The 26,189-nt window shown below is 42.5% G+C and overlaps 2 protein-coding genes across 7 annotated transcripts; both read right to left on the bottom strand.

Moving 5' to 3' along the window:
- Nucleotides 1–712: 712 nt before the first annotated feature.
- On the bottom strand, nt 713–25,093 carry LOC130390286 (uncharacterized). Its single transcript, XM_056600146.1, has 6 exons — nt 24,978–25,093; nt 7,692–7,781; nt 4,822–5,133; nt 4,013–4,123; nt 3,855–3,925; nt 713–904 (listed from the first exon to the last, which is right to left on the bottom strand). Exons 2-6 carry the CDS (start codon nt 7,738–7,740, stop codon nt 713–715), a joined length of 735 nt encoding a protein of 244 aa, XP_056456121.1. The 5' UTR covers nt 7,741–7,781; nt 24,978–25,093.
- LOC130390394 (complement factor H-related protein 5-like) lies at nt 12,940–24,889 on the bottom strand. Of its 6 annotated transcripts, XM_056600322.1 has the most exons (11): nt 24,765–24,889; nt 22,523–22,684; nt 21,480–21,659; nt 20,390–20,509; nt 19,985–20,164; nt 18,820–19,011; nt 18,380–18,544; nt 16,558–16,737; nt 13,594–13,899; nt 13,371–13,490; nt 12,940–13,283 (listed from the first exon to the last, which is right to left on the bottom strand). In XM_056600322.1, the coding sequence occupies exons 1-11, from the start codon at nt 24,811–24,813 to the stop codon at nt 13,198–13,200; spliced, it is 1,740 nt and encodes a 579-aa protein (XP_056456297.1). In that variant the 5' UTR covers nt 24,814–24,889; the 3' UTR covers nt 12,940–13,197. The 6 variants fall into 6 exon arrangements, with proteins under 6 accessions (XP_056456297.1, XP_056456295.1, XP_056456296.1 ...); XM_056600320.1 differs by having other exon boundaries at nt 19,985–20,509; XM_056600321.1 differs by having other exon boundaries at nt 16,558–16,734; nt 19,985–20,509.
- Nucleotides 25,094–26,189: the final 1,096 nt, after the last annotated feature.

Raw genomic sequence — 26,189 nt, 5'->3', positions numbered from 1 at the left:
GACGCAGTGCGGGGAGGAGACGCCGTGCGGGGAGGAGACGCCGTGCGGGGAGGAGACGCCGTGCGGGGAGGAGACGCCGTGCGGGGAGGAGACGCCGTGCGGGGAGGAGACGCCGTGCGGGGAGGAGACGCCGTGCGGGGAGGAGACGCCGTGCGGGGAGGCTACCCTGGCACCGGAGCCCAAGAAGAGGAGGAAGACGACGACGACGGGCGACGTGGAGCAGCCGGCACCGCCCACTCCTGCTCGGGCTGAGGTACAGACACGCGCCCGTTGTACTCACAGACACACGACTCTGCGGAGACAACCGTCGGACTGCGTGTAGCAGCGACTCGGCCTCCTCACGGTGTGTTTGTCTGTGTTGTCTTCATCCTCACAGACCCGGTTGCCTGAGGGCTGGCGGACAGCCCTCACCAGGGAGGAGCAGGAGTGGATCGGCCGGGCGCTGTTCAGGCAGAACAGCGGGGGGTCCCTCAAGCTCACCACGGACCTCAAGCTGTGGTGGGACGCCCCCCAGCCTCGGCTGAACTACTCTCAGCCACCCGCCTCGGCGGCTGCCTTCTTCGCGTTTCGATTGTTCCTCTGGGCGCCCCTAAACATGTGGGGTCCCCGGCCGACATGCTGCCAGAAACATCTCACCAAGTGTGGTCTGACCCTGGTACTTGCCCCCAGCTGGATGCTGTGGCAGCCCAGCACCAGCACGGGGTTCACAGGGTCACGAAGACGCCCCCGGAGACGACACGGGCTCGGGCCTCCTTCTCCACCCCCTCCGGCTTCTTAGCCCTGGCGGTAGCCTGGGGCCCGCGTGGCCCCGTGGGGGGGCGGTGAAGGCCACCGCCGCATCAGAGGCCCGCAGGACCGACTGCTGCGACTCGGTCAGCCTGAACACTGCTGAAGACATGTCTATCTACAATGACAACGAATGACACAGCATTAAACGAGCACTGCACTAAGAAGCATTAAAGGTTACTGCCTTAAAGTGGCTTTTATGTTCATGGATGCTGACAGGAATGATAAGAGAGGGGCTGACATGAATGATGTCACCTGTGATATACATCTGTGTGTGTTTGCAATGTATAAAGTGTGGATTTCGTTTATGATTAATGAGGCACCTTACTGGAATAGCTAATAATATAATTTTGCTGCATTGTAAAATGCACTGACAATAAATTTATTCTTATTTTAAACAACATATTAATGGCTATACTACCATGATATCATACTCTCGTTTTGAAGGCTTTTCACCGCACCAAACGTTTCAATGGGAATCACGACGGTCTGTACTTTCAACATTGAAGTTTTACATATTTGTAATTCGTTCTGGCCTATATATCACAGCTACCCTAGGGTCTATAGCATATAACTGGGTTGTCTGATTACAGTTTAATACATTTTGCACAATTTGATGGCTCTGACGGTTTTGAATTGCGGGGGGATATCAGCTTTGCACCGGGTGCAAACTAGCAACGATACAGGAGTAGAAAGTCAATTGCGCTGGGTGTAAGATAGGGCCCATTATGCTTAAACCAATAACCACAAAACGATAACTATCTTGAGCCTGTTCATGGGAACACACAACCCAGCCTATATAAGACCCACATCATCGCAGAAGGGGAAGTTGTGCAACTGAGCAAACTTCATACTCACCCCAACTGAACTAAAAGGTTAAATACCTTAGGATGAAAAGGTTAAACGGCCCTGTGATACTGGGCATCTTCAAAGATCCCATAATCTTATAATTATTAATAGAAAGAAAATGGGAAAGAAATTATGAATAATGGCTTTGTGAAATGTTCTCTTGTATCGTTTAAATTTTAAGTGATGAATGGTTTGGAAAAAAAGCTAAATTGAAGTCTACCGTTATAAAAGCTTTGGTAAAACAGTGAGGATGGAAGGGTGTTGGAGTCTGTGATGACGCAGCTATTGGCGCGTCCTCACGCGTCCGTATTGAGGCCGCACCGGGGCATTCAGGCAAGAGTAATCACAAGTAATCACGTTTCTGCATATTGTCTGCATATTGTTTAGGGTTTGTTGAATTATGCGATTGTGGGCGGGTTTGCATATTGAGTGGTAAAAAGGAGAACTGCTCACCGCCGTTGTCAGCTGTGCGATCCCTGCGGCTTCCAGGAAGCGCGCGCCCGACTGGGGACAGCTATATGGTGCGGGGCGTGCGCGAGTGACGCCGTTGCGTCTCCGCAAAATCAATTATCTTTGTTTGAACATATACTTTGTAAGTAGTGGGGGGTATGCACGCACGAATAATAACTAAGGTGTTGTAGTTTAATTCATTGAAGATACGTTTGTTTTGCTAAATGACTGAACTGAAGGTTAAACCTTGATGTCTCTGTTGTACTGTCAATGTGAAGAGATCTGTTTCATTCTTTACTGGTGGACCCTTGTCTAGTTGTTTGTGTTATCAGGGCAATCTGCCATAAGGGGATACAGCTGATACAGCTCAAGTGTTTGCCTCATTTCATTGGTTGTCATGAAACGGCCTTGACTATCTGCAGATGTGTCAGCATTTGAGCATTTGCGTAACAAATGATGGACTGTTTTTAATCTCTTTTAGGTCAAGAAGGTGCATTATGCACAAGATTGTCTCTTGGGCATCATAACAATTATTAATGTGAGGTTTTATATTTTCCCCTTCTTAAAAGCAATAGTTATCATTTCTTATTTTTTCAAGCTGTTTCATTTTACTTGAAAAATTAATCCGGACTAGAATAAATCAAATTGAAAAAAAGTTGGCCTACCAGTTGCCAGTGCTTATTTTCTCCAAATATATTTATATATTCATCAATGTATATTTTAACTGCAAATATATGTAATATTACATGTGAGAATACAACGTATCAGATGTTCAAATACATTATCTTTGCTCTATATTCAGGGAGAAAAAATGCCAAGGTCTCAGCCCTGGTTGAGAAGAAATTGGGGGGAAAATAACTTTGGCTTCGACTCCCTGAAGTACATGAACCACGACATGGAGGAGAAAGGGATTGTCTCCCGCCGGAGCCCCGTTGCCCGCTGCTGAGGCACCACTGCCGAGGCACCAGCACCGCGAGCCCGAGGCATAGATATCTATGTATAATATGATATTATTTAGATACATAGCTCCAGGACTCCCACCGGTGCAACCGGAGTGTTCTAGAATTTTTACAGAACACGGCCAAAAGCTGCGTGCGCCTCGCCATTCTGATACATCCAAATGCAGGCACATGGTACCGTGGCCGCAAGCTGCTCAGGGCCACGCCCCCACCATGCACCTTGACCTGCCTCTAAAAAACGGCACGTTTGTGGAGAGCTCATTGTGGGCCTGGCTCGTAATGGCTGTAATTCTGCACCAAGGCTGAAATTCTTGTATTAGGGGCCTGCTAACAGATGCTATAGCATGCCATGGGACCTTAAATACGAGTGCATTTAAATTGTGTGTGTAGGTGTGTGTGTATTGTGTCTAGGCCTATGTGCATCAATTTGCATGGCTCTAAACTTAAGAATGTATGTAGAACACAAAAGATAAAATACCAGCCAGCCTTTCAAAAATAGTTTATTTCATACAGATATGCATCCAAACAAGTGACTCACGCAGAATAGTGTAAAATACTAGTTATAATGAAATAACATTACACATGCAGAATAGTATAAAATACATAGCAGTTATAATATGTTAGGAGTTACGAATGCAGAATATTGCTTTTACGGATCAAGCTATCTACGCGTCCTTCTGGGTGTTGACAGCTCTCAGGGCCTCGTCCTCCGGGGCTGAGCGTCCACACACTCGTCCACATTGGTCTCCAGCGTCCGCCTGGGGCCTGGAGCCACCCTGACCGCCCCATACTCCCTCACTCCCCCCCTGCCCTTCCGGTCGCCCCGGAGACGTTACCGTACAGAACATCATCATCTACCGCCATGGAGGACAGCGCGATGTCTGAACAAACAGAACATTTGAAAATGAGAAAACCGCACGGGAAGTAAAGCTTGTGTTTAACAGTTGACCCAAAGAGACACTTGGTACCTCGAGGTCTTGAGGTTTTCTTCTTCTTTAGGGCCCAGTAGACTCCCAATGCTGCTAGGAGCAGCAGTACCACCGTCAGAGGACGAACGATGAACGGGATGCGGTCTGGGACTAAGAAAATAAAAAGTTAGTCAGAGGTTATTCAACTCCTCCCCAGAAAGGTTTCATAGGGGTGGACAGACACCGAATAGCGTTGGGTTGCCCACCTAAACCAAAATCCATAACTAATATCAGGGATTCTATTGTGCTGTTGCAGTTTATCGGCTGGCTGAAAGCTATGTCAACATGAGAGTTAAGGGAATCACATACTGAAGGACTTTGGTTTGTTATATTCCAGTTAATGTCAATAATCATGTGATGGAATAGACTAGTACCGGTATGTGGAGTGTGAGAGGATGGACGGTTTAAGCAGCCCCACCTCGCCCAACTCAGAATGATTGTACAGAGGAGGTGAGTCTCACAGTTGACTGAACAGAAACCTTATACAAAATGTTATACAAAATGTTGAAAGCAACGATAACATATGGGCAGAGTGATTGTTTAAAGAGTACCTAGAAAAGGCCTTAAAACATTCATGAAGTACAGTATAATGTGACATTACCGATCATGTTAGCATGAAGCCTGAGAGCAAGCAGTCTTTCTTTAAGAGCTATGAAGTCAGAGGTTAATGTCTAAATGATCCTGAATGACCTTAATGAATCCTGAATGATGATGAGAGGGAAAAAGCAGCTAAAACCGGTTGTTTTCCTATCATCTGTAACCGTGGTTACCAATAACTAAGGCTACTGAAATAAGATATAGTTGCTCACCTTGAATGGTTAAATAACATGTTGTATATGCTACTATCATTCCAGCAGCATTACGTATTTCCATTGAGTATGTACCATTGTCTGACCAGTCGATGTCCTTTATAGTAAATATTCCAGTACTGTCATTAAATGAATATCGAATGTTTACTGTCGTTCTGCTGTTGCAACAAATCACAGAATATTCTTTCTTCAGTGTGTAGGAATGCTCATGTGGGGAGTGAGTAGGCAGCAGGACCTCCACAGTTCCTCCCAGAGAGCCAAAGCACTGGGTCGTGATGTGTGGCTGTGTGGCGTCGCAGAAGGTCTTCACACCTGGAGGTTTACAGAGGAGAGAGTAAAACAATACAGGAGATATATGTCACTGAGATACACAGACCACCTCTCACTATTACTGTAAGAACTCTCTTATTACCATTACTATAAGAGGGATGGACATTTTTAATACAATGGGTGCCATTGGAGAGTGGAACATTATACTCATGTTGAAGGTTGAACATTTGATATCTTACTACTATAATAGCAGGCCTGTCGCACCAGTTACTCAAGTTAGTCATGTGCGCATGTGCCAAGCATCCTGCAGCTCACACACACACACAGCACGCGCAAACGCACACGTACACCGCAAGCACGCATATGCACACTGCATACATACACCGCACACACATGCACATGCGCACAAACATACACGGAAAGGCAAACACACACTGCATACACACACCGCACACACACACAATCTCCTGAACAAAACTACCCCTGAGGTATTTTTATCTCCATAGGAAATGTAAATTACTGTACCTTATAATAATAACAATTAATTTTATTTAAAGGCGCCTTTCTCTGCCCTCAAGGACACCGGACAGAGGTACACAAAAGTAATTTGAAGGGAACACAATTAAAAAGAAAGAAAGAAAGAAAGAAAGAAATTGTAATAACACAGACATAGTAATTGGCATCAAGTGGGATAGGCTGTTTTGAACAGATGAGTTTTGAGATGTGATTTGAAAAGTGGAAATTAATTGATGTTTCTGAGTTCGGGTGGTAATGCATTCCAGAGACGGGGAGCAGAGCGGCTGAATGCTCTGTGGCCCCATGGTGGTGAGACGGGCAGAGGGGACGGACAGGTGTACGCGGAGGAAGAGGATCTGAGGGAGCGGGAAGCATTGGGTAGGCCTACTCCTCATATGTGAATGAGGAGTACAAAGTCAGTATTTCTCACACCACTTCAGTGGGCGTGTTGATGACGCTTCTGCATGGCATGCTACTTTATGGATGCTTTAATATAGGTATTAGTGGGCCCCTAACACAGTATTTGAAGACGTTACCGAAATTCAGCCGTGGTGCAGAATTACAGCCACTACGAGCCAGTCGCACATTGAGCTTTCCCCAAACGCGTCGTTTCGGTGTCTGTAGCTTTAAAGCAAATGAGGAGGAGAGAGGCGGGTCAAGGAGGAGGGTGGGGGTGTGGCCCTGAGTAGCTTTTGGCCAGGGTACCATGCACTCTCTTTACCGTGGATGTTTCGCAATGGCGAGGCGCACACAGCCTTTGGCCGTGTTCTGTAAATATTCTAGAACACTCAGGGTGCTCTGGCGGGAGTCCTGGAGCTCTATATCTAAATAATATCTTATTATACATAGATATCGATATTATATAAAATATATTATCACGGCATCAATCTGAAGTAGACTGAAACGAGACATGGAGGAGAAAAGGATTGTTGCCCGCGATTGTCTCCCACCGGAGCTCTGCTGCCGGTTGACGAGGCACCACCGCCTCGGAAGCGGGCAGCGGGCCTAGCGGCGGTGGTGCCTCACAGCGGTGGTGCCTCGCGGTTCATGTACTTCAGGGAGTCAAAGCCAAAGTTCCTTTTACCCCCAGTTCCTTCTCAACCATGTCTGAGGTAAACCCCCACTACGAGTCTCGTTGTGGAAATATCAGAGACGTCAGAGAACCCAACTTGATATGCGCCATAACACCAACAGTGGAATGGTTATCCAAATAACAAAGAAGTGTACAACAGTCGTAGCTCATTGTCTCCTTGGCGGGCCAAATTCTCTGGGCGGGCAAAGCAGAGAAGGGGAGGTAAAATGGACCCGTATGACGGGTTGACAGTTGGGGAAAATTCCTAATCGGCCTGTATGAGCTTTGTTTTTTTCGAGGGCAGAGCAGGATACCTACTGCTCGTTTTACAGCTAACGCCATTTCTAGCTACTGGGGGACCATAAGTAGGCTAGGGGAACTCATATTAATGTTAGAAAACCTCATTAATTGACAATTTCATGCCATGGGATCTTTAAATGTTGGCATTGCTTTTAAGAGTCATTTGTGGTGAACAAATGTTGTACGTTGTAACCTTAAAGGCTAATTGTTATTATATTATGCGCTCAGCGATTTTTTACATTATCGTCCGTTCTTTTTTTTTTTCACATTAATGCCATGGGTTTAATTACTACTAGAGGTTGGGCGCTCCAAAGGCGAGCGCACAAACTCTTTAAAACTACACTAAACTTTAAAATTAATTAAAAATTTTATTTGATTTCCATAATTTCCATATGATTGTCACATAAATGAAATTCCCTATCCAGAATACTCCTGATAATATGTGATAATACTGTTGTGTTTTGCAACAACAAAGGTGAAGTCATCTTGTGGGGAAGACACAAAGCAAATGGCAGAGTAATGATGAATGATATTCAACAATAAGTGAATTTTTATCCAGAACTAACTTACAATGAGAGAGATTTTGGTGTAACCCAAGCATTTTTGAAAAGCAAATACTTATGTTTAAACCAATAACCACAAAACTATGGCTGACTAATTTACATAAAATACATTAAGATTTAAAACAGTAATAATGCCATAAAGATCTCACCTTCAGCCACACCAATTAGTAACAGCAGCACAGCCCCCATGTTGAGCATCTCGACCTCAGTGTGGTCTCAGTGGAGTCCAGGACTTGAGTCTGTTCACAGGAACACACAACCCAGCCTATCTGAGACCCACCTGTCATCGCAAAAGTGGAAGTTGAGCAACCGCTGAACAAAATGTATGCTCACCCAACTAAACTAAAAGGGCCAATACCTTATTAGGATGAAGACAGTTAACAGATCTGTGTTACTGGGCATCTTTTAAGATCCCATAATAATCTCATAATCCCTAAAATCAATAATTATTAATACAAAGAAATTAGGATATCAATTATGCATTCATGTAAAAATTCTCCCAATAAATACGACTGAGTTTGTGGAATGTTTCCTTCTGTCATTTAAATTTGTTCTCAGTAATCAGATGAATGGTTTGGAACAAAAGTTAAATTGAAGTCTACCGTCATAAAAGCTTTGGTAAGACAGTGAGGAGGGCAGGGTGTTGGAGTCCCAGCCCAATGGTTCAGGGTCCAAACGCCACTGCCAGAAGCCTTACCTCCCTACTTATTAATATGACTCGGGAAAAAGAATCAGACTCAGTCACTTTAGAGGACAGTGTTTACTAAATGACTAGGTTAAACCTTGATGTCTCTGTTGTACTGTCAATGTTTCGTTCTTTGCAGGTGCTCCCTAGCTCTTCAGTCTAGTTGTTAGGGTTTGTGTTATCAGGGTAGTCTGAGCCATAAGGGGGAAGTTAGAGACGGCAGAGAAGCAAAAACAGCTGAAGTGTTTGCCTCATCTCATTGGTCCCATGAGAAGAGGTTCCTCCCAGAGAGCCAAAGCACTGGGTCGTGATGTGTGGCTGTGTGGCGTCGCAGAAGGTCTCCACACCTGGAGGTTTACAGAGGAGAATAAGACAATACAGGAGATATATCTCACTGAGATACACAGACCTCCTCTCACTATTACTGTAAGAACTCTCTTATTACCATTACTATAAGAGGGGTGGACATTTTGAATACAATGGGTGCCATTAAAGAGCATCAATGTACTCATATATATTGAAGGTTGAAACATTTAACATTTTTTTTTTTTTTTTTGCATCTGAAGGCCATTTCGTTAAACTCCTGTTTTGAGAATGTTTGTATTTTTTATTTTATTATTAATATTATTTGCTTCTTCCTCTCTTGTTCTTGTCCATACTCCCTAAAATGTTGCTTAAAAACTGATACCAGCATATAATTATGGTAGCTTGAGTCCTGAAAGCACTGTTCTGCATACCATTATTATAACTAGTATTTACTTAATATTATTCTGCATGTGTAACTATTATATTATATAACTAGTATATATATTATACTATTCTGCATGTGCATTCTGCATCAACTATTACATTATTCTTTTGCAAAACTATGCAAATTGACGTATGTAAATACCTTACATCCCCCCCACACACAGACGCTCATCTATTACATAGTTACATACTTTCTCCAATAAACATACAAAATTGAAAATAAAAGAGACAATCTCATAGAATATAGACCTTTGTAAACTAAAAGAGAACAGAAACATTTAGGTAATTTCTAACTTTAACAGTTGGCACCTCTGCAGATAGAGTCAAGGCCGTTTCATGGGAACCAACCGGTTCTCTGCCGTCTCTAACTTCCCCCTTATGGCTCAGATTGCCCTGATAACACAAGACTAGACTTATAGGCAAGGGTCAACCAGCAATGAATGAATCACATTGCAGCACATTGGCAGTGAAAACATGACGGAGATACAGGTTTATTTTCTGTTTTTTACATTAGCGTACTCATTTAGCAGATGCTTTTATCTATAGTGATGTAAATTATCATTCATAAGTAGGAAGGCATCTTGCAGTGGAATTTGAACCCTGAACCATTGGGCTGGGAGTCCAACACCATGACCTCCGCACTGCCAAAGGATGTGTCGAACCCTCGCCTGTCAGACTGCCCTCCTGCTGATGAACCCTCGCCTGTCAGACTGCCCTCCTGTTGATGAACCCTCTCCTGTCAGACTGCCCTCCTGTTGATGAACCCTCTCCTGTCAGACTGCCCTCCTGTTGATGAACCCTCCCCTGTCTGACTGCCCTCCTGTTGATGAACCCTCTCCTGTCAGACTGCCCTCCTGTTGATGAACCCTCTCCTGTCAGACTGCCCTCCTGTTGATGAACCCTCTCCTGTCAGACTGCCCTCCTGTTGATGAACCCTCTCCTGTCAGACTGCCCTCCTGTTGATGAACCCTCCCCTGTCAGACTGCCCTCCTGTTGATGAACCCTCTCCTGTCAGACTGCCCTCCTGTTGCTGAACCCTCCCCTGTCAGACTGCCCTCCTGTTGATGAACCCTCTCCTGTCAGACTGCCCTCCTGTTGATGAACCCTCTCCTGTCAGACTGCCCTCCTGTTGATGAACCCTCTCCTGTCAGACTGCCCTCCTGTTGATGAACCCTCCCCTGTCAGACTGCCCTCCTGTTGCTGAACCCTCCCCTGTCAGACTGCCCTCCTGTTGATGAACCCTCTCCTGTCAGACTGCCCTCCTCCATGAAGCCCCTTGCCCCGTTCCCCGCCTTATTTGTTGCCCTCAGTAATCTCCCTAATTATTGACCCTCTGTGTCAGCGTCTCTCTTCGTCAAGCATTTGGGTCCACTCTCTCTACTTCCCCATTACAAATGTCTTTGTATTAATAATAATTGCATCTTAGAAGAAGCCCAGTAACACAGTACTGTTTAACAGAACTGTGTTTCCTAGTAAGGTATTGGCCCTTTATTGCAGTTGTGGTGAGGATAATGTTTGCTCAACGGTTGCACCACTTCCACTTTTGCGATGACATGTGGGTCTCATATAGGCTGGGTTGTGTGTTCCTGTGAACAGACTCAAGTCCTGGACTCCTCTGAGACCACACTGAGGTCGAGATGCTCAACATGGGGGCTGTGCTGCTCTTACTAATTTGCAGGTAAAATATATATTGATGAATGCATAAATATATTTTTAGAAAAATAGCACTGGCTACTGGTAGGCCTACATTTTCTCAACTCGATTTATTCTAGTCCAGATTAATTTTCCAAGTAAAAGGGAAAAGCTTGAAATATAAGAACTGATAATTATTGCTTTTAGTAGGGAACAATATAAAACCTCACATTAATAATTGTTATGATGTACAAACTGTTAAAAAAATGAGACAAATTTGTATATAATGTACCTTCTTGACCTAAAAGAGAATAAAAACATTATCATTATTTGTGACGCAAATGGTTCAAGTGCTGACAACCTCTGCAGATTGAGTATTGGGCATTTCATGGGGACCAATGAAATGAGGCAAAAACGTGAGTGGTTTTTGCTTCTCTGCCGTCTCTAACTTCCCAATCTAACTTCTGTTACGTATTTTAAGAACCTGAACTGCCTCCACATAGCCTCTAGGAAGCAGATTCAAAAACACAAGCTGTATTACCCTGCAATAACTACTTTAGCACACAAGACGGGCGGAGTGGCGGAGCCATTACGTCACCCCGGCCACGCCCACTGCATAGGCCACGCCCACTTGACGTCCCCTAGCAGGGGATTCGAAGTGGAGAGCGCCAGAGATTTTCACCGAGACCCCGCAGAGAGTCATGGGCCTTTGCCCGTGGCTCGAAGTAGCTAAAGTTATATCTCTCACACGTGTTCAACACCCCTCCTTATGCTCCATAGTCATAATTACCATACCGAAACAAACATCCCTACTTTAACAATAAAGTGAGTTAAAAGCAATCCCGGATTTGAACCCTTTCCTTGAAGAACTACTCAGCACTTCCCACCAGGAAAGAATGCTTCACACAGATTGCTTCACATTGACAGTAGCCTACATCAGAGACATCAAGGTTTAACCTTCAGTTAGCAAAGACTGTCCTCTAAAGTGACTCAGTCTGATTCTTACCAGAGTCATATTAATAGGGAGGTAGGGCTTCTTGTCTACAGCCTACTTTATACGAGATCGACAATATAGACCTTCTGTAATCTCGTCAATTATTACGGAGGCTGCAGCTAATAAAATGGCCTTTCTTGTCGCCATTTGTTTGTTCACAGTTGTTTTACAGTTTAGAACAAACGTTTAGAACGTTGTCCAAAAATCGTCGCTACGTTCGCCGATTCTGCACGCACCGCTGATCTCGCAAGTTAAATTTCTGTTGTCATGGAATTCATTGCGAAAGGCAAACGTGAATATCTGGATGCAACATTACGTTGCGTAGGCCTGGCTATGTTACATTGTGTACGTTACGTTGTGTACGTTGTTTAATGTTTGTAACGTTGTGTATGTTATTTAATCTTCGCTACGTTGTGTATGTTGTGTTGTGTAGCCTACGTTTTGTTGTGTACGTTATTTAATGTACGTTCTGTTGTTTCACGTTAAAGTAACAGTGATGTTTTGTTTCAATTAAACTTGTTTAGATTGTGTTTGAAAAATGTAACAATGCTGATTTGTGTGGTTCATTACAATTAGTCATGTTGAATTATTGATTCTTAAATAATTCTAAAAAATGGTAGGCTATGGTACATTTTATTTATTTATGTTTGTATAATATATTTGTGTTTATTTTCTCTTTTATTTATCATAATTTGCTTTGCTATTGCTGTCAATCACAAAAGTAAAAAGGGTAAATAATCGAGTGATAAAATAAATTTACAAACCTATGTACGGACAATGTGTTTTACTTTAACCACTCAACCATGGTCATGGAGGATTGGCGCGATGAGTAACATTGAAATACAGTATAAAAACAAGATTATACAAGTATTAAAAAATTGGATGGCCCTGCCCCTGCCTATAAGGTAATTAAAAGCTGCTCCCGATTAAGGTCTACATAATCAGGCAATACTGCCCCCCAGAGGCTAAACATAGTAACTGCATCTGGAGTAAAGCATGTAGCTCAGTACTGGTACGTGCCCTACGCAGATATCAGGTAAAGTAATGCTTCGTTTTACAGGTCCCAAGAATTCATGGTCATTATGTGAAAATTTGTTTTATTTAAATGTTTTAATTACAACCAAAAAATATTATATTATTATATGATTATTTGCCAAGAAGCAGTTGATAAATAGCTGGTTATTTTATTTCATTAAAAGGCTAACATGCTAAATAAACAGCAAAGTTAAGCATGCAGAATAGTATGATATACATAATAGGTATAATAATGCAAAAGTTAAATGTGCATAATAGTATAACAGGATATTTCTAATAGCGAGCTACAAGTATGGACAACAACAACAACAGAGGAAAAAGTTAATTCATAAAAATAAATGATCTTGCCATTATCAGATTCAGAGAGAGAAGTGTCCCTGGCAGGTCAAAGGTCAACAGGCTGCTGGCCCTCTGGCTAAAGCGCTGTCTACGCGTCCTTCTGGGTGTTCACAGCTCTCAGGGCCTCGTCCTCCGGGGCTGAGCGTACACACACTCGTCCACATTGGTCTCCAGCGTCCGCCTGGGGCCTGGAGCCACCCTGACCGCCCCGTACTCCACCTCACTCCCCCCCTGCCCTCCCGGTTGTCCCGGAGACGTTAACGTACGGCACATCATCATCTACTGCCATGGAGGACAGCGCGATGTCTGAACAAACAGAACATTAGAAAATGAGAAAGCAGCACGGCAAGTAAAGCTTGTGTTGAACAGTTGACCCAAAGAGACACTTGGTACCTCGAGGTCTGGAGGTTTTCTTCTTCTTTAGGGCCCAGTAGACTCCCAATGCTGCTAGGAGCAGCAGCACCACCGTCAGAGGACGAACGATGAACGGGGTGAGCCCTGTCACAAAGACAACTATGGCACAGAGGACAAACATTTATGAACACATATTGATATCATGTATGCATATATAAATAGTCTGCTTTCCATTCCTAAGATATAAGATATAGTTCCTCACCTTCAATGGTTAAATAACATTTTGTGTATGCTACTTGCATCCCAGCTGCATCATGTACTTCCATTGAGTATTCACCAGTGTCTTTCATGTTGACGTCCTTTATAGTAAATATTCCAGTACTGACAATAAATGAATATCTCCTGTCTGTTGTCTCACTGCGGTTGTTAACAGTAACATTGTTTTTCTTCAGTTTGTAGATATCATCTTGTGAGGTCTTAGGCAGCAGGAGCTCCACGGTTCCTCCCAGAGAGCCAAAGCACTGGGTCGTGATGTGTGGCTGTGTGGCGTCGCAGAAGGTCTTCACACCTGGAGGTTTACAGAAGAGAATAAAACAATACAGGAGATCTATCTCACTGAGATACACAGACCACCTCTCACTATTGCTGTAAGAACTCTCTTATTACCATTACTATAAAGGAGTGGACATTTTGAATACAATGGGTGCCATTGCAGAGAGGCACATTATACTCATATACATTAAAGGTTAAAACATTTAATATTTCATTAAATTTTGGATTTGATTGACATAATATCCATATGATTGTCATGAAAATACCCTACCCTACCCCGAATACTCTATAATATGTGGTCATATTTTTATGTTTTGCAATAACAAAGGTGAATTTACATTGTGGGGAAATCACAAAGCAAAGGCAGAATAATGATTAATGATATTGAACAATAAATTTACTCAATTTATCCAGAATTAACATACGATAAAAAATAAATTGGTTTAACCCAACAAATGTTGAAAACTCAGGTTGGTTTCGTAAGGCTAACATTATCTTTTCTGAGTCAACAATAATTTTGGGCAGGTGTGTTTGAGCACAGTATATCAGTCTAAACATTGGTATATTCCAGATGTCGCAGACCGTCTTCACTGTGCCAAATATCCCGCTGCTTCAGGTTTTCCTTTGTAGGCGCGTTGAGAGGAGGAGCGGGCAATCCGCTGTCAGTGCGTGTGCATAGGACTATCAGTGATACACGCGTTGATCCAAAGGTATTATTGTAGCAAAAGTCATTAGCACCTGTAACTGCAGAATTTGAATGCGTACACTAAAGTCACAGTAAATTCTAAGTCGTATATATTTATTTTGCACGTGTGCTCTAAAGTCACAAATGTGTAACAGTATATTTGAAGTCGTAAATATTTTTTCTACCATTGTAAACACAAATAGGGTCTACGAGTACGTAAATCTGTGTTACAGGTGCACAAATCATTTTGCTACAATCATTGCAGCGCAGTTGGTGCAAAACACATTCGCACACCCGTGTTTCATAATCTGAGAACCTGCCCAAAAGCTGTGCATTCGTAAACCCAAATTTGAACTAATGCATCAGAAGTTGCACGTCTGTGAACAATTTCCTCACAAATAAAATTATAAAGAACGCTATGTTGATTCAGCATTTTAATGAGCGAACACAAATCCATCGTTATAACTGCTCGAATCTGCTCCTGCAAGTCTCAGCCGTGGGTTTTTTTGAAGGTAGTTTTGCAACACGTCTAGGTGGTAAATGTGTAGCAAAAGTATTTGTATCCGTAGATGCCAGAGCATCCGTGGGCGGGACAAAATAGTTCTGCCCATAATTTCCTAATCCAATGAAAGTCGCCGGCAGGGATGCATTTCTCAAATTACACTGGGACCCACTGCGTGCCAGCCATGGACCTATAAACATCGCAGCATACTCTTTACGCGGGATACGTTCCTTTCTGAGGAAGTGAAGAGGGCGTCCTACTGAACGGAGGTGGGTATCCTACATTATTTTAAATGAAATAACTTAGTTCAAGTGAGTGAATTCCCCCCAAAGTATTGCATTAACATGCCGCAAATGTGCTCAATGGACAAGCATGAGTACCACCAGCCTATTTATCTGGTGATCGCGTAGCAAATTGTCATCTTACTGGTTCAAACCAGCACTTAAAACCTATTTTCGAATCATTTGGGCGATCGGGGGGGGATTCATACTATTTTTTAAATCTTTTTTTGGGCAACTTCACACAGGCGGCGCAGCATCCAAGACATTTCTGAACTTATGTTATGGCGACCATTAAAATACATTGAAGGACATTTGCGGCATGTTAATGCAATACTTTGGAGGGAATACACTTGAACCAAGGTCATTTCATTTAAGATAATGTAGGATACCCACCTCCGTTCAGTAGGACGCCCTTTTCACTTCTCCAGAAAGGAACGTATCCCGCGCATAGAGTATGCTGCGATCTTTATAGGTCCATGGCTGGCATGCGGTGGGTCTTAAGTCTCATAGGCATCGATTACGCGGGGGACGCTTCCCCACCAGATTTCGTCAAGATTCATTTTGTACCCACCACTTGTAAAAAAAAAATATATATATCGAATTGAATAATTATGGAATATTACACGGGTCTTCTCAATGCGTTCTCGTAATTGTTTCTCACAAACGAAAGAGGGCGACATCCAGTGGTGAGGGGTAGATATGGAGGTGCCTACGGGACCCGGGATGTACAAACCAGCTTTTAAAAAGCGCTTTTTCAGGGGCGGCGACGCTCGGGAATAGAACATTGGCTCGAAGAGTAGTTGGGCGGCGTGGCGCGGAACGCTGCCGCGCAGCTAGTCGGCGCCGGTGTGGGCTAGTACACCCGGAATAATGGGGGCAGACTTTTTTACGCGCCGCTGCGGCGCCGGTGTGTGAAGGCCTTAACGCGGTTGGTGTGGCCGTACCTTTAGTACTAAGCATGAGTCCTCCTCTAATCACTTGAAGATCACTTGGATGATTGTTGCATTTTAAGAGCATAATAACAATGTAGGCATAAATGATAATCAGATATCACCCGAATCAAATCAATTTGAAATAACGGTTCTGAAAAAGAGAGCGAATCTGTGATGCTAACGTCCACGGTCCCGGGTCACCGCTACGACCTAAGTTGTCACAGTGCAAGAAATCCTAGATTTGTGTGCAATGCCATTAGAAAAAAACACTTACCGATGCAAGTAGGAGTTCTTGGACTCCATTGACCACTTTGGCATCTAATTGTTCTCTCTCCTTCCATTCTGTAATTGGTATGGCATGCGTAGGTGACTGCGGCTCCATGATTGTAGACCTCCCGTTTGTCTCCAATAATATCTGAATTCGCTACTGTTGTCGGTAAATAGCATCGGGCTACTGAAAAACAAAACAAAAAGGGCACACACGATGTTAACGCAAAAGCAAGCATTCATTTCCTCATCGATTGATGATGCAACAAACTGAAAGATGAACAAGGTAAAAAAAAAGGAAAAACAAGAAAAACAAAACACTGAAATCCTGCCTCATGTTAACGGTTGATGATTTTGCACTGGGCTAAACTATGCTGAATGGCTTTAATAGAATACAATGAAACTGAGCTTTAAACTTCCATAAACTCTGCACTCTTGGCAAATGTGTAGACATCTAAATGTGATTGCTTCGGTTGTACTGAGCCTTAGGCCCCGTTTACACGAAGGGAAAACGCTGATATTTCCATGCGATTTGGCCTCTCATTTACACGAAAACGCCGTTTTTGTCACAGAAAACGATCATTTCTAAAAACTCCGGCCAAAGTGGAGATTTCTGAAAACGCCGGTTATGTGTTGTCGTGGCAACGGGGAGAAACGGGGTTTTAGGTTCTGAAGCGTCACATTATGCGCCAGGAAATGCTTCACGTCATATGAGCGCCCGATGTTTACAGTTTGTTTGTTACAGGAAGACGCTTTAAGACGTGTTATTCGTGGTTGTTGATTCTGAGGATTCTGATTGGCTTGCATGGCTTTATCCTTCTCCCTACTAGAGTTTAGATTCTCTGCCCGAGCCAATATTTCCCACCACTATCCTCGGGCCGGGCCTATGATCGACGATTTTTTTATTTAATTTTTTCATCGGTTTATTGGCCTAATCTGAGGAGAAATCTATGCCATAAACAGAAATATTATAGGCCTTTATTACACGGGTCTTCTCGATGCCGTGGAACGCTCCGTTCACTTGCATGGGAACGGCGTATTTATGCGTTTTGATGTAAACGACAACTTTTTTGAAATCGATTCTGTGTGCACAATGTTATTTTTGAAGACGGAGGGGGGGAGGTTTCTATAAATACCCTGCTACGTATAAACGTGGCCTTAATTGACTTTGGAATTAAAAAACAGATCTCCTTTTTTTAGTGCATTGATTACTCAATGACCAACAGGTGTGCAGCCTCAACCTGCCCCAGAGATTAATCTGTGTGACTTGGGCCAGGTGAGGCTGCTTTAACCAACAATCAACCACAGTACAGACACTCACACACGTAGTATTTGCCCGCTGAATAGGCGTTAACTGACGTCTATTTATAGGCATTATTTATCTGTTCCACAATATTTTGTATGTCATGTTTGGGGGACGGGATGAAGTGAGGGATCATTTCAGTAATTTTAAAACTTTTTCATTTATCTTCAATGTGTATTGGCCGATCAGATTTGTCTTGACGCTTTTGTGATTCAGCCTAAGCAGAGCATGAACGCACACTCACGACAAACAAGTTCTATAGTGGTCTGCAGAATACAGTGCCTGTGTAACACAGTATCTTTAGAATTCTATCAAGTCTACATTGACTGTAAGTTAACAACAATGTAGAAAATGAAAGAAACCACATATAACAAAATATGAAAAAAGTGGCATTGGTATGACTTAAAAACTGGTTTACCGGAAGTTAACATATCAAAACAATCACCAAACATGTTTCTAAAGCATACTGTGTCAAAACCCACTGTCAAAGACAGTGGGTCTTTGACAAACCCACTCTGTAAAATACCTTGACAGAGTGGGTTTGGTGTCCATCCGTTTTCCGTGCATCTAGCCCGACCACCATGAGTTGGCTTGAAGCCTTCTTTGCACCGGTATGGTGCATAACCATCCATCCATCGACTTTCAAGCTGTTCTTTCAAATGAGGGTCATTGGGATCCTGACATCTGATCTCTGATAAAGAAGCACAATTGTGACTCAGTGGAACTTATAGTAGTTCATGATTGTTTTCCAAAATCATACACTGTGACATCTACATAGTTCTCAATATATAGATTTCTGCGCACTTACGTAAACTTATTAGGTTTATTTCAATTGTTAAAAAAGCACACCAATCCAATCAAACCTGAAGGATCGAGACGACCTGGTTGGTTCACTTATGAGGGTAACAATCCTAAGAACATTTAGACATCTACAACTAATTGATGCCCGAAAATAATGTTGCCTACCTTGGCATATTGCAGCTGAATCCCATTCCCCACTTCCTGTACAAGTAATTGTTTTCTGGGTTCGCTGATCATCGTAGGAGAAACAGCGGTCTCGGTTGCATTTCACCAAAACGGTTTCTCCTGGTACATATCGGTCTTTATTTACATCAAGATAAGTGTTTCCGTTCAGTTGCGGCAGTCGACATGTCACTTCTGTAAATCAAAAAGTAGGACAACATATTAATGTTGCCATTACACAGCAGTCAATAGCCCTCATATTGATGTCTGTGCCTGACAAAGCCCTGGATTAGACAGGCTACACTGCGGCCACTTATGGTCTTAAAATTGGGAAAGATTAGATACTTTAGTTTTAGTCTATCACAACCGTTGTTAGCTAACCAATGGGCGATTCCAACGTCAAGCTAAATAAGAAGCATGCAGCAACATGAGGTATGTATTTCATAACTGTGCACATGCACATTACAATCATATACGTATATTGTTGCTAATCCTTGATATACGCAAATGATATATCAGCTGAGACTCCGCTGATTCTGGCATTCTAAACCATATCACTCTGTGGCGTGTTTTACTTTTATAAACTTCACTTCTTCAAGTTACCTCAAGTTATTTTGGTCCAAATTGTGTTTGATAATCTAGTGTCTGGGCACCATTTTGCAGCTGAACTCAGTGTTTACATATCCTGGATAGTCAGTAAGAGAAGGTTTCAAAGGTAATTATAGTTGCAAGCAACCATGACGGGGTCCGACTGTGTGACCGTGGGACTACTATGAGTACTTAAGGGGTACATAGAGCTCTGTTATGGACTTGGGTGCAATTCATGGCGAGGTGTAGATCCACTCAACCCCTGAAAGCGCCCCGTACATAAAAACAAATACAACATTATAATAAGTGATCTTTAAAGGCATAGTTACTTAGCATGAGTCCTCCTCTAATCACTTGAAGATCACTTGGATGATTGTTGTATTTTAAGAGCATAATAACAATGTAAGCAGAAATGATAATCAGATATCACCTGAATCAAATCAATTTGAAATAATGGTTCTGAAAAACAGCGAATCCGCGATGCAAACGTCAACGGTCCCAGGTCACCGGTACCACCTTAGTTGTCACAGTGCAAGAAATCCGAGATTTGTGTGCAATGGCATTAGAAAAAAACACTTACCGATGCAAGTAGGAGTTCTTGGACTCCATTGACCATTTTGGCATCTAATTGTTCTCTCTCCTTCCATTCTGTAATTGGTACGGCATGCGTAGTTTACTGTGGCTCCATGATTGTAGACCTGTTTCTTTCCAATAATAACTGCATTCTCTACTGTTGTCGGTGAATTGCATGGAGGGATCACTGAAAAACAAAAAAAAAGGGCACACACGATGTTAACCCAAAACCAAACATTAAATTCCTCATCTATTGATGATGCAACAAACTGAAAGACAAACAAGGTAATCCATCCTAAGAAAATGTATACATCTACAACTAATTGATGCCTGAAAATAATGTTGTGGGGAATGGCTGTATGCCATTCCCCACTTCCTGTACAAGTAATTGTTTTCTGGGTTCGTCGATCACCGTTGGAAAACCAGTGGCCTTGGTTGCATTTCACCCTAACGGTTTCTCCTGGTAAAAATCTTTCTTTAATTACACCAAGATAAGTGTTTCCATTCAGTTGCGGCAGTTGACATGTCACTCCTGAAAATCAAAACGTAGGATAACAAATTAATATTGTCATTACACAGCATTCAATAGCCCTCATATTGATGTCTGTGCCTGACAAAGCCCTGGATTAGACAGGCTAAACTGCAGCCACTTATGGTCTTAAAATTGGGAAAGATTAGATACTTCAGTTTAAGTCTATCACAACCATTGTTAGCTAACCAATGGACAATTCCAACGTCAATCTAAATAAGAAGCACGCAGCAACATGAGGTATGTATTTCATAGCTGTGCACATGCACATTACAATCATATATATTGTTGCTAATCCTTGATATACGCAAATGATATATCAGCTGAGACTCCGCTGATTCTGGCATTCTAAACCATATCACTCTGTGGCGTGTTTTACTTTTATAAACTTCACTTCTTCAAGTTACAGCAAGTTATTTTGGCCAAATTGTGTTTGATAATCTAGTGTCTGGGCACCATTTTGCAGCTGAACTCAGTGTTTACATATCCTGGATAGTCAGTAAGAGAAGGTTTCAAAGGTAATTATAGTTGCAAGCAACCATGACGGGGTCCGACTGTGTGACCGTGGGACTACTATGAGTACTTAAGGGGTACATAGAGCTCTGTTATGGACTTGGGTGCAATTCATGGCGAGGTGTAGGTCCACTCAACCCCTGAAAGCGCCCCGTACATAAAAATAAATACAACATTATAATAAGTGATCTTTAAAGGCATAGTTACTTAGCATGAGTCCTCCTCTAATCACTTGAAGACCACTTGGATGATAGTTGTATTTTAAGATCATAATAACAATGTAAGGCAGAAATGATAATCAGATATCACCTGAATCAAATCAATTAGAAATAATGGATCTGAAAAGGCAGCGAATCCGCGATGCAAACGTCCACGGCCGCGGGTCACCGGTACCACCTTAGTTGTCGCAGTTCAAGAAATTTTAGATTTGTGTGCAATGCCATTAGAAAAAAACACTTACCGATGCAAATAGGAGTTCTTGGACTCCATTGACCACTTTGGCATCTAATTGTTCTCTCTCCTTTCATTCTGTAATTGGTACGGCATGCGTAGGTGACTGCGGCTCCATGATTGTAGACCTCCTGTATCTTTTCAATAATGTCTGCATTCTCTACTGTTGGTAAATTGCATGGGGGGATCACTGAAAAACAAAACAAAAAGGGCCCACACGATGTTAACCCAAAACCAATCATTAATTTCCTCATCTATTTATTATGCAACAAACTGAAAGACAAACAAGGTAAAAAAGAAGAAAAACAAAACACTGAAATCCTGCCTGGGCTACTCATGTTAACGGCTGATGATTTTGCACTGGGATAAACTATGCTGAATGGCTTTAATAGAATACAATGAAACTGAGCTTTAAACTTCCATAAACTCTGCACTCTTGGCAATTGTGTAGTCCTCTAATTGTGATTGCTTTGGTTGTACTGAGCCTTAATTGTCACTTTGGATTATAAAAACACCTTCTTTTTGTAGTGCATTGATTACTCAATGACCAACAGTTGTGCAGCCTCAACTGCCCCAGAGTCCAATCTGTGTGACTTGGGCCAGGTGAGGCTGCTTTAACCAACAATCAACCACAGTACAGACTCTCACACACGTAATATTTGCCTCCTGAATAGGTGTTAACTGACGCCTATTCATAGGCGTTATTTATCTGTTCCACAACATTTTGTATGGCATGTTTGGGGGATGAGATGAAGAGAGGGATCATTGTAGTAATTTTTTATTTATTTTTATTTATCTTCAATGTGCATTGGCCGATCAGATTTGTCTTGACGCTTTTGCGATTCAGCCTAAGCAGAGCATGCACGCACATTCACAGCCTGACACAACAACAACAACGAGTGGTCTGCAGAATACAGAGCCTGTGTAACATAGTATCTTTAGAATTCTATAAACTCTACATTGACTGTAGGTTAACAACAATGTAGAAAATACAAGAAACCACGTATAACTAATTATGCACCTATCAATAAAAATCCAATCCAATGAAAATACCTTCACAGAGTGGTTTTGGTGACCATCCGTTTTCCGTACATGTAGCCCGACGATCAGTTGGGGTGAAGCCTTCTCTGCACCGGTATTGCGCATAATCACCCATCCATTGATTTGGGAGCTGCTCTTTCAAATTAGGGTCACTTGGATCCTGACATCTGATCGCTGAATAAAGAAGCACAATTGTGACTCAGTGGGAAATATAGTAGTTCATGGATGTTTTCCGAAATCATACACTGTGACATCTACATAGTTCTCAATATATATTTTTGCCCACTGAGGTTAACTTACTTGGTTTACTTTAATTGTATTACAATTGTTACCAGCAATCCAATCAAACCTGAAGGATCGAGACGACCTGGTTGGTTCAATTAAGAGGATAACCATCCTAAGAACATTTAATATAGTTGAAAGCAAACATGACAGAGTCCTAATGTATGACCGTATGACTGTATGACCAACAGTTTCACGGTAGGACTGACCGCATGACCGTATGACTGACAAGGGCAGATTAGAGTATATTTTGAGAAATAGAAGTCTTCCGTTCTTGGAGTAATGGTGAGCTTGGTCGGTATGGTAATATGGCATGGGTATGCCTTATAAACTAAAACCAACCATGTAAAGCACACTGTGTCATAATCCACTGTCAAGCAGATGTTTGCGAAATTACGTGTGTACCGCTTTAAGGCCCAGCCTGCATTGTAGAGAGGCCGTGGTTCAGAAGGCAGAACTTCAAACAAATGTTTTTTTGTTGTTTTTCCAGAAATAGACTTTAAATTTGGCATGGGTATACTATGGAATCTCCTCTTAATCACCATATTCAACAGCTTGATATTCATACAGCTGAGCCGACGTGTTTTGAATGCAATGTTAGAGCTGTTTAAACGTGTTGTGGAGGTGTGTACATACATACATCATTGGCCTATTTTGGCTTAGCACAGTGGGCATACCACTTCTAAAATACAAAAAAGCAAACAAACAATCCATCTCTGGAATGTAGTTTACATATTTTTTTTTAGAAGTAAATAGTTGAGTGGTTATTGTTTTGTTTTTTACATTAAATTGTATTGTCTTGAGCATGCCCTGCAACTGAAAATGTAGGCTATGAATTAAAAGGGATTTAGGGTTTGCCAATGTCCAACAGGTCACCCTAAAATGGACTAGTATGCAGGGAATCGCATCTTAGAGATTCAAAATAATTTTTTGGGGGAGGACCCCAGGACCCCCCTCAGGGCTAAGCCCCGGATGTACACAAAGTCTGGCTCCGCCCCTGATAAGCAGGCCCACTGCTGGTCAAAGTGAAGGGTGTTGCCCCTGAGAGAGCATCGGCCCTGGAGGGAGCGTCTCCCCTGTGCTCCTCGGTCTGGGAGCCGACAGCAGGAAAGGTGTAACACTAACCATCTCGTAGTTGGAGGTAAGAGAGTATGCTATGCGTGCTCCAATAGTGCGAGATAAAAAAACAAAACATTAATTGGAATGATTTTAGCTTATGTGTGCCCGTACCCGCGATAAATTACACACAAGCTGAAATCATTCAAATGAATGCGCTTTATTTTTATCTCGCACTATTGGAGCAGGTATACTCTCTTGCGCTCTCTTTTCGTTGTATTAAATAATAAATCAAAATATTGGTATAAACAATCCTTTCTTTCCCAAAGTTGGTCGGGACATAGGTTACGTTCGACCCTATGCAATATAAGGCCCTTGCTTTATTCTTACACACAACTGGACTTGTTTATTTCTTCACTAAACGCTCGCTCCACACACGCTCGCCACACACACACACACACACACACACACACACACACACACACACACACACACACACACACACACACACACACACACACACACACACACACGCTCATGAGATACTTTCTCGTGCGCACAACCTATTTTCACGTTCGCACCAGATACTTTCTCGTACTAACGAGATACTTTCTTGTGCGAACGAGAAACGTTAATTTTTTTTTCTTATCCCATGTCCCTTTACGAGTTCCGCAGATATGGCCTATTTTGTCAGGAAAAAAATAATACCACGATTACAATAGGGTTCCTAAGGATTTTGTAGGACCCAAATTTATCCAGAATTAACATACGATAAAACGAAATTGGTTCAACCCTGATAATGTTGAAAAGCTAAGCAACTCCTTGTGTTCAAACCAATAACCACAAAACTATAGCTGAATCATTAACATAAAATGCATAAATATTCAAAACAGTAATAATGCCATAAAGATCTCACCATCAGCCACACCAATTAGTAACAGCAGCACAGCCCCCATGATGAGCATCTCGACCTCAGTGTGGTCTCAGTGGAGTCCAGGACTGGAGTCTGTTCACAGGAACACACAACCCAGCCTATATGAGACACACGTCATCGCAAATGTGGAAGTTGTGCGTCCGCTGAGCAAAATTTATACCCACCACAACTGAACTAAAAGGGCCAATCCAATACCTTATTAGGATGAAGACAGTAAACAGTACTGTGATACAGTACGTCTTCTAAGATTCAATAATTATTAGTAGAAAGAAATGAGGAAAGAAATTATGAATTCATGTTAAAATTCTCAAATAAATTCTCCTACTACTCCCTGGACCGCAGCAGCTGATGGTGATGATAATGATTGTCAGTCACTTTCACCAACTGCATTCTACCTGCCCGCCTGCACTGTCCCTCATCAGCCCATAGGGGGAGCTGAGCTCCGCCCGGACCTCCACAATATATTCATATTTATTAATGAATATGTGTGATTATCATTGTTCACTGTGTCATACTTTTCTTTGTCACAGGACTCGTCCCTATAATGGTTCCCTGTCAGCGATGGCTCTGCTCCTGATAGTAGCATTGGGAGCCTACTGCACATAAAAACACAAAACCTCAGTAGGTATGAATCCCCATTGCTGCGTCCTTGACGATGTACACTGTACATTGTACAGTATAATGTACAGTATAATGTACAGTATAATGTCGCACCAATGTTACGGTCGAACACTGGAATGGAATGTAACGCAGACCAGAGTCTAGGAGGACATTCGGAAGGCGGTACTTCTATAATAACAGTAATTATTCTTGGATGGCGTTCTGTTCTCTCATTTCCTCATTTGCTCTTCCTCTCCATTCGTGCCGCTCTTCCACCACAGAAGTGGAAGATGTAACCTACGCAGACGTCTCTGTGCTCCAGTCGGTCAGGGAGGCACCAGGCCCCAGGGGGACGCTGGAGACCAATGTGGACGAGTGTGTGTACGCTCAGCCCCAGAGCACGAGGCCCTGAGAGCTGTGAACACCCAGAAGGACGCATAGACATTTTCAACCTCATGCTTTCTCCAATTAATTTAAAATAAAAGAGACAATCTCATGGAATATAGACCTTTGTGACCTAAAGGAGAACAGAAACATTCAAGTTATTTGTAACTTAAATAGTTGACACCTCTGCAGATAGAGTCAAGGCCGTTTCATGGAAACCAATGAGATGAGGCAAACACTGGAGCTGTGTTTGCTTCTCTGCCGTCTCTAACTTCCCCCTTATGGTTCAGATTGCCCTGATAACACGGAACCTAACTACTATACTTATAGGCAAGGGTCAACCAGCAAAGAGTGAAACGGATTGCAGCACATTGGCAGTGAAAACATGTCGGAGATACCAGGTTTATTTTCTGTTTTTTACAT

The sequence above is a fragment of the Gadus chalcogrammus genome, chromosome 10 (genome assembly GCF_026213295.1).
Source record: "Gadus chalcogrammus isolate NIFS_2021 chromosome 10, NIFS_Gcha_1.0, whole genome shotgun sequence".
In the NCBI taxonomy this organism is placed as follows: domain Eukaryota; kingdom Metazoa; phylum Chordata; class Actinopteri; order Gadiformes; family Gadidae; genus Gadus; species Gadus chalcogrammus.
The sequence above is the reverse complement of the archived record's forward strand: the minus strand, read 5'-3'. Positions and strand labels throughout refer to the sequence as shown.

Excerpts from the sequence above, each read along its gene's own strand:
- LOC130390394 (XM_056600320.1), bottom strand. The coding sequence starts at position 24,813 with ATGCTCATCATGGGGGCTGTGCTGCTGTTACTAATTGGTGTGGCTGAT. Across the intron at positions 22,685-24,764 it reads ACTAATTGGTGTGGCTGATG|CGATCAGATGTCAGGATCCA; the intron begins GTGAGATCTTTA and ends TTCTTTATTCAG. Across the intron at positions 13,284-13,370 it reads GAAAACCTCCAGACCTCGAG|ACATCGCGCTGTCCTCCATG; the intron begins GTACCAAGTGTC and ends CTGTTTGTTCAG.
- LOC130390286 (XM_056600146.1), bottom strand. The coding sequence starts at position 7,740 with ATGCTCAACATGGGGGCTGTGCTGCTGTTACTAATTGGTGTGGCTGAA. Across the intron at positions 5,134-7,691 it reads ACTAATTGGTGTGGCTGAAG|GTGTGAAGACCTTCTGCGAC; the intron begins GTGAGATCTTTA and ends GTAAACCTCCAG. Across the intron at positions 4,124-4,821 it reads ATGTTATTTAACCATTCAAG|TCCCAGACCGCATCCCGTTC; the intron begins GTGAGCAACTAT and ends TTATTTTCTTAG.